We start from the raw sequence: 8,993 nt of genomic DNA, 5'->3' as shown, positions 1-8,993 counted from the left end.
TGTGTGTCTGTGTGTGTCTGTGTGTGTGTGTGTGTGTGTGTGTGTGTGTGTGTGTGTGTGTGTGTGTGTGTGTGTGTGCCCTTCCCTCGCCTGGCTAGCTTCCTCCAGGCTGGAACGCATCGGACCACACAGACGGCTGGCAGCGCTCCACGACAGCCTGGCTCCCTCTTTCACTCTTTCTCCGTCTCTGTTTTCCTTGCTGCCTCGTCTTCCACACCTCCTTTTTCTTTTGCTTTTCACTCTTTTTTTTTTTTCAACTCCCTCCTTCAAAATCTGTTTTTATTCTCGTCCCCTCCTCTCTGCCTCTTCTCCCTCCTCTTCCGTTGTACCAGACCCCCATGGCAGGCAGGCGTTGGGCCTTTTCGGTGCTCGAGCCACGCTCTGCCAGCTTCAGGTTGCCACCTGAAATAATTCATTGCTTCTGAGCACTCGCAAAAACAACACGGCCACTGTGAGGGCGCCGAATAAAATCTGAAATATGGGCCCGGTGTAGTCATTCGTCGACTTCACTGTTCCTCCGTGAGATGACTGACGAACACATACATGCACCCGCTAGCACAGACTAGCTGATTCATCCCAGGCTCCATGAGCACGGGGGGGTGGGGATGGGGGTTCTGAGTCAGCCCCTATGATCCATTCATCCAGGCTCATAAACCAGGCTGAAGGGCTCAGACGAGGGCATGAGGCAACACCAAATTTATAAACTGTCCCGTTTATGCTCGATTTTCTGCCTTTTCCTCATGTCAAGTCAGGAAGAGGAACTTTCTATCGTTGTGTACGCACTGATGGCTCGACGAGGGAGAACCCTTTCTGAATCATTACTCTGGAAACACCAACATAAGACATACATTTACCTTCTTTAAAGATAAAGTAGATGGTAACTTATCATTAACTGTAGAAACACCTGAACCAGCACAGGAGGAACAAAACCTCGCTTACAGATATGTCTAAAGAAAGCAACGGTACTACTAACAGATCCCTCTCCCAATCGTCTGCCGTTATTAACGCTCAGAGAGGAACCCATCAGCCTAAGCTTCCTGTATAGCAGTATAACTAAGGGATAGCTCAAGAAACCAAGCCCACCCTAACTATAAGATTTATCAAAAAGGAAAGTGTTAATCCCAGTCTTTGAACTGGACAATGTGTCAGCCTCACAGACAGAAACTGGAAGTTGGTTCCACAAGCGAGGAGCTGAAAGATCTTCCTCCCACTCTGCTTTTGGAAACTCTAGGAACCACAAGTAAACCTGCAGTCTGAGAGCGAAGTGCTCTGTTAGGAAAATATGGAACAATAAGATCTTTAGATCATTAGTCAAAGATTTGTTCTCGGGGTCAGATTCACTCTAATGCTGCCACTGATCACGGAGGACTCTGTTGCTTTCCCGTTTTTATAGTCGTCTGATCAGCAGCAGTAAAATAACTCCACGTTTTTATCTCTGCTACGCCTCAAATAATACTTTTCTAGGATCAGTGTACATGTGTGTGATTTTCACCGTATCTGTTGCGGTGTTCTCATCTTCAGTGTGGCTGTGCGCTTCGGGATGATGCTTTGTGCAAATGTTTACAGCACGTTTCCGTCCCTTTTTTTCCTTTTTGTTTGTTTGTTTCTCTGAGTTCAAGCTGCTCACACATCTGGTCTGAATCTGTGTTTCTGGTCGCTGGCTGGCAGGGAAGTGGCAGGCGCTATCGAAAATCTCCGCTGTTTTCACAGGGATGATGGGAATCTCGGGGACTTTCCCTACGGTGGTGAAATCATCCGCCTTTCCCGCTCCTTTAAATACCGCCGGCCCACTCCTCCACCCTGCTAGGGTTCCGATAAAACAGCTGAGACATGTTTGGCAACTGTTGTCCTCTTAAAAGGTGTAATTAAGTCGTGAAAAACTATATTTACTGTCAAGGCCTGCTTAACTAACGGACCTGAGGTCTGGCTGTTCGGACCGTAAACTGGACCTTGATGTGATCGTTGACATTCCTGCAAAGATTTTTATAAAATGCACAGATCAGACCGTCTCCTCCCACGTAGAGCATCATTAGAAAACGTGGACTTTAGGTTGTCGTTCACATCACAACTGTTCGGGTTTTTTTATAATAAATAACTTTGCACAATTCATTTCTTATTTTAGCAGCACTTATAAAACTTAGAACATAACAAGTTGGCCACCAGATGGCTAGGCCTCAGACTGACGAAGCCTCTTGGATGAGGGGCGAAACGTTTCTTTTTAACAAAAAAACGAAGTCCAGATGACACGATTCAACCTTTTTTGTTGTTATATACCTGGATGACTGAGAAAACAAACTTTGTGTTTTTGAAACCATTAGTGAAAAGGCCAGACTTCAGGGGTATCTGAGGCAGGCTTGAAACACAAGAGTCAGGGTGGCTTCTGGGTAATACCAGATGGCTAGGCCTCAGACTGACGAAGCCTCTTGGATGAGGGGCGAAACGTTTCTTTTTAACAAAAAAAACGAAGTCCAGATGACATGATTCAACCTTTTTTGTTGTTATATACCTGGATGACTGAGAAAACAAACTTTGTGAACATAAGTTATTTGTTTGGGCGCTCAAGTCATTTTTTGTCATGTATTACAATTTGAAGCTCTCTGTGCAGCTCTCTGACTCAACAAGTTCGTTGGCGAGGGCTTTTTCCACTTGTATTTCTTTCAAAAAGTCGTTTTCTTCACCGAATTTTAAACAAAACTCTTGAAATATTTCAGCCCAGGCTTCGACTTACACCACTTGACTAGTCTGTTGTGAATTTGTCCATTCCTGTAAATGCACACGCTTCTCCGCTTTCTTTCCTTTTTGACAACTGTCATATTATCCAGAGTTTGATGGAATTAAATAAATCCGTTCTTGTCTTCAAGTGTGAAATTTTATCTTTGCTGCTGGGCGTGACACAAACTATGATCAGTCCACCGCCGTGCTTGGACTTTCTTCATCTGTAAGGCTTGCTGGCAGAAGTGTTGAGAGCTAATTACATGTTCATTAGGTGATTTTGTGGTGTGCAAGAAGGAATTGTTTTCCTCTGATTCCTCATTTATGAAGGGATCAGTGTATTTGGTGCAGGTGGGATTATTCATTAGAACAATATACCGCCTTTCTAGACTTTATTCAATCTTATTGGAGGACTTTACCTGTAAAAGTGGCTATTGATTAGTCGTTGTATAAATTATAAGAGCAGTTTTCACAAAGATTTGAAACCTGACCAGACCAAAACGTGTTTTTATTGTCTTCCCTGTGTTTTAAACGTCATTTATTTTCCTTTCGAGAGTGGTGCGACCCAGAAACTTTTAACTTCTCAAGTTCACTGAAAGTAAAGAAAATGCAGTTTGAACCTGATATAGAATATAATGTCACAGTTAGTCAAGACAATGTAACAAGTTTAATCTTCTTCTTTCAGCTGTTCCCTCTTCAGGGGTCTCCACAGCGAGTCATCCTCCTCCATCTCTCTCTGTCCTCACTCCAACTACCTCCATGTCCTCTCTAACTGCATCCATACATCTCCTCTTTGTCTGTTTCCTGGCAGCTGCATTTCTAACATCCTTCTACCAGTATACCCACTGTCCCTCCTCTGGACATGTCCAAACCATCTCAGTCTGGCCTCTCTAACTTTATCTCCCAGTAATGTAACAAGTTTAATAATAAACCAAAACGACCAGCAAGAAGCTTGAGAGAAGGAAATATTCTATTTTAGCCCCATTTTAATTAAAACCAAAACTGATCAGTTCATTAACTTTAAAGATTTTTACCACTTAGTGCTTTCATGCACAAATGTGACATAAATAAAAAAGGTTTGTCAAAACTACTTAAAATACAATAGTCCCTCTTTTATTGCTGGGATTATGTTCCCGGCGTTCTGCATTCTTGCCCAGGAGGCCTCGTGGGCCGGCGGGCGGCACTCAGATTGACCGGTGAGTCTGGAGCTCCGGTTCTGGTCCGGTTCTGGTCCGGTTCCGTGCGACTCTCTGCATCTGCTGGACACAAAAGTCACTATGAATAAGGACCAAACTTTTTTTGGATCAGATCAGAACTTTCCTTCCATTTCAGCAGAAGGCAACGGCAGGAAGCACTGTTGCTTCTGGGAAATGTAGTACTTTTGAGTGGCAGTAGTGTAGGCTTATTGAAAGAAAACTACAAAATGGCAGCGCATGTCTGAAGTTTTTTTTTTTTTTTTGCTAACTTTTTACTGTACCCCGTACTGTCCCAATCACCCGAGTAATATTAAAGTTGACAATCGTGCATCGAGTACAACTTTTTTTTTTCTCGTGTACAATCTTACTTTGAAAAACCGCGAACGAGCGAGTCCGCGAAAGTCGAACTGCGAAGTAGCGAGGGACTGCTGTAGGTCGCTTTCGCAGAGCGAGTTGAACATATAACAAAAAGCAATAAACCATAAAACTGACATGATAATCAGAACACTGAACCATTTCATCTGTAAAGCCAGCGACCCACTGGAAACAGGTCTGTGGCCCGTTTTGGGGTTGCGACCCACCAGTTGAGAATCACTGGCTTAGAGAATCCAGCTGTAGAAGTTTGAAGCAAAAAGAAAGCAATTGTTTTTAGGGTTTTTTATAGATTTAAAGCTTTTTATCCATAAATTTGACCCATCTGGCATTTTATAACCAAGGACTGATCAGCCGTGCGCACGTTTCGCTGTACATGTCGACATTAACGTTAACTCCTGCCCAACGTTTGCTCATCACCGTAACATCCAAAGGTCTCTGTAATTTGGGATCCTCCTGAAAGATGCTGAAATCCCAAACGGCCTCTTACACTAACTGATTCACCATTTGTTGCTCTCGGCTCAGAGCCCGTGTCGCCCGGCCGCTTCACACGCACAGCTCTTAATTTACTGGTCATCGGGGTCTCTTCCTCTGCTCGTGGCTCCTCCTCATCTCCCTTGGACTCTTACAGCTATTTATTCCCATCACCAGGAGACAGTCTGCACACAAAGGCAGCACTGTGTCCCGAGGCTGTTTGAGAATAGAAATTCAGTCTGTTGAAAATGGAAACGCCGTGATTGACTGGGAGCAGCGAGGGATGCCAACGGCACGCACAAATTATCTGCCGGAAAGACGAGGGGGGATCTTAATGAAATATGGAAATGAATTATGTTATCTGGACTTTAACGAGGGGGTTTTGAATACTCCGTGTTGTTCTCCGCGGCACAGCTACTGGAAGAGCTTGACAAGATATTTGGTTTATTTGGGGCTGCATGATGCCAGCCAGTCGTTGCAATAAAAATCACAGTCAGTCTGTCTGTCTGCCTGTCTGCCTGTCTGCCTGTCTGCCTGTGACTCCCATTTCCCTGTTGCCATTCTCAAATCACTTTTCATTTCTGCAGGGTTTGGGGGGGTTTATGTTCCAAAATGTTGTTCTGCACTAAAATAATTTGTTGTGAAGAGTGAGATGGTTTTTAATGGCATATCTGAGGTTGAAATACTGTGTCGGTGCAGGAGTGGGAAGGTGCCAGGCCGTAATAGGCGGTTTCGAAGGAATCCAGTCTTGTCGTTTCACATTTATTCGCCCATTAAAGTGTCTGAAAAAGTCTGCAGGAATATAGAAAAGCTGGATGAGAGATGTAACAAAGCTCCTCAGTCAGGATGTTATTAATACATTTAGGTTCAGGGTTTTTTTTATTATTATTATCACCTGCAAATGTTTGTGTCTGTTAGCAAAATAGCTCATAATCTACTGGATGGATTTTGTAGTAAACTTGCAGAAAGTAATCTCTAGATGTACCTCTCCAAATGATTAACTTTTGGAGTCAACCCAATTCAAGATGACTGCCACAGCTAACTAAACATAAAATGCACATAAACAGCTGTGACTCTGTCAGTTTTACATATATTGACCTAAAATCTGGCGTGGTAGTCGCTGAGACTTATCTCCAACATCCAATCTAAGCGCCAACAGATCAGCGAGTCCTTTGTTTAAAATTCTGCAATTAACATTTTGAAGTCAACTCCGTCTGTCTGTTAACAAATTATCTCATGAACCGCTGGATGGATTTTATTGAAACGTTTAGTAAATAGTCACTGGATGCACATGTGCTACTGGTTAATCTTTGGAGCAAATGCAATTCAAGATGGCCACAGCAGCCAACTGAGCTTGGAAAACGCATACATGGCTGTAATTCATTCGGTTTTACCCGTAATGTGCTCATATTTGACATGGTAGTAGCTGTACTTCCAGGCGTGCATAATGTTATTCTAAAAGTTTGACCAAAACGACTGCAACTCAACATGAGATGATCTTCGTCTAAATGTGGCATGAAAGGCGGGTGATTTGCATTCCTTCAAGGAGGCCTTTAATTTAGTGCAGTTGATGGTTCCTTATAGAGCGGGTCTGTTTTCCCTTTTGTCGGCTCTCCTCGACACCCAGCCTGAGTTGTAGGTGTAAGCGTCAGCTCTTTGTTCCCAGGCCCGGCTGCAGGCAGGTTGGGCAGGATTCTGAAGTAGCTCGCTGTTTCTGCCAGAGCCAGCTGGAGCGCCGCCAAGTACAGCAGGAGCTTTACTCCCCCTCTGTTTCATATTTACTTTAGCGCCTTTACAGGGCAACTCGTGCAAGACCAGACAGACAGACTGACACAGTTCTGTGTGTGTGTGTGTGTGCACAGGCCTCTCGTTCCACCCCACCTTAACTAAACTGTAGTCCACACCTGGGCCCACTGGGCGGGTTTGATTTGGTTCCCACTACAAGGCAGATAGAGCTCAGGGATCAAGTTGGGCTCAGACGGAGAGAGTTACGTTCTGTCTGGGGTTTGTGTGCACGACTTTCAGTAAATGTGTTATTTAAGTGTGTGTGTGTGTGTGTGTGTGTGTAGCAGTAGAGCAGAGTTACATGCTTGAATTATTGATGAGAATATAATCCGGTAGATAAAGAAGTTTAAAAACAAAAGCAAAGTATGAAGATTTCAAATAATACTAATAATCTGGCAGTGGTCGTGATGGATTAATGGCGTGTGAGATTTTGTCTGTTTGAGGCTTCATCTTCAGATTACAGCCTGGCCTCAGGTGAACGGATATAAATGCCTGAGTGGTTGTTAATTAAGTAGCGTCCGTTCCCCTGAAGCTCTTTGTTCAGGAGGCTGTTTACCAAGTGAAGCGCAGAAGAAGTGACTCATCTGCACATTGTACAGGTTATTTGACAAACCGTAATCCAAGAGCAGCTGAAGATGACAGTGATGTTTCATCTTACAGTGACGTTGAGATGGCTGAAGCCAGCCTAACAGCAGATGCAGTGAGCGGAGGGTTAATGTGGCTCAGCTGTTAAAGATGGACTCAAAGGAGATAGACTGTGATATTATGATGGAAAGGGGGGATTGCATTAGCTTCAATTTGTTTACAAAACTTGGGTTCAGTCACCAGTGGGGCATCAGTGTAACCTTTTTGTTGTTTTGTGCAGGGCATCGTCAAAAGCTGGAGGATCCGCCCAAAACTGGCCTGTTCTCAGACCGTCTCAGTGAGCTGGAGAGGATGAGGGTGAGGGTGGCGGTTCCAACGCAAAGCCCCCGACCAGCCCTCAACACGGCGGCCAACTCCTTCAACCCACAGGGGCAGACGCAGATAACAGGTGCGCCCCCCCACTAAAAAAAAAAAAGCTTTATTTCCTGTCTGCACACAAACCTGCATGCAGCGTGCATAGTTTCTGAAAACTAGATGCCAATTTGTGTTTGTTCGGCGGAGTGCTGAGGTCACCCAGAAGGAAAAAATTGGAGGAAATTGCTTGTTTCCCAGGATTGCAAATAGAGTTTTTAAGTTAAGATTAAAATGAAATGTTGAGGATAATAGTTTAAATAGTATTAAAAAAACAAAGTAGAAAATATTTAACATTTTAACTAATGACTTTATATGCGGCAGCACGGTGGCGCAACTGATAGAGCTGCTGCCTCTCAGCGAGCAGGTCTATGGTTCAAATCCCGGTCCAGGGGCCTTTCTGGGTGGAGTTTGCATGTTCTCTCCGTGCATGCGTGGGTTTTCTCCGGGTACTCCAGTTTCCTCCCACAGACCAAAAACATGCATGTTAGGCTGATTGGTAACTCTAAATTGTCCCTAGGTGCGTTAGAGCGTGCATGGTTGTTTGTCTCGTTTGTCTCTATGTGTCCCTGTGATGGACTTGCGACCCGTCCAGGGTGTACCCCGCCCCTCGCACAGTGATTGCTGGACATGGGCACCAGCGACCCCCATGACCCAAAATGGAATAAGCGGGTAAAGATAATGGATGGATGGAGGGATGGATGGGACTTTATATGCAACAATGTTCAGTCAGGTCATCTGGACGGTTTCTTTTATTGCTGAGATGTTTCGTCCTTCATCCAAAGGATTTCTTCAGTCTGAGGAGCCACCAAACAAACTGATTCCCACAAACAGCATACTCCATAGTGGAAAAAACACAGTTTGATGGTGATAAGACGGCCTCTGGGGCCCACCCTCTCCTCCGTCAACTCCTCTGAGACAGTCATGCCAAAGTGGTTCAAAACACCAAAGTTCATGCTCACTAATGACCGTCCAGATGACCTGACTGAGCATTGCTGGATTTTATACCTGGATTATTGAGCATGAACTTTCTTGTACATTAGTCCCTCGCTACTTCGCGGTTCATTTATCGCGGACTCGCTCTATCGCGGTTTTTCAAAATAAGATTGGGCATGACGCACAATTGACTGATTGATGGATGAGCCACACGATCGATCGGCATGGGATTTTTATTTATAATAAATTATTTTAAAATATTTAGCACTTGCTGCACATTTGTGCAGCCCATACTGCAGGATAAACTTCCTGCTGCAGCTGATCAGCTGTTCTCAGTGCAGAGCGGAGAAGTGGGCGTGGCCAAGAGCACTTGCAGTTGGCAAAGAGCAGAGGTGGCAGAGAGCTGAAATCATGACATTCTGTGCTCTTTTAGAGCGTTTAGAGTTTAGAAACATTGTTTAGAATATTGTAAGAGTGTGGGAAGGGTTTAAACTGTCTATATATATATATATATATATATAT

The 8,993-nt window shown here is 44.2% G+C and overlaps 1 protein-coding gene across 1 annotated transcript in view; it reads left to right on the top strand.

Annotated features, from left to right (window-relative positions):
* The window catches only part of runx2b (RUNX family transcription factor 2b), a 53,697-nt gene that overhangs the window by 37,643 nt on the left and 7,061 nt on the right, over nt 1-8,993 (top strand). The window contains exon 6 of the mRNA XM_037685324.1: nt 7,405-7,572. Within this exon, the coding sequence (XP_037541252.1) occupies nt 7,405-7,572 (168 nt within the window). The remainder of the gene's footprint in view (nt 1-7,404; nt 7,573-8,993) is intronic.

The sequence above is a fragment of the Nematolebias whitei genome, chromosome 12, assembly GCF_014905685.2.
Source record: "Nematolebias whitei isolate Nwh7 chromosome 12, NemWhi1, whole genome shotgun sequence".
NCBI lineage: Eukaryota > Metazoa > Chordata > Actinopteri > Cyprinodontiformes > Rivulidae > Nematolebias > Nematolebias whitei.
The sequence above is the reverse complement of the archived record's forward strand: the minus strand, read 5'-3'. Positions and strand labels throughout refer to the sequence as shown.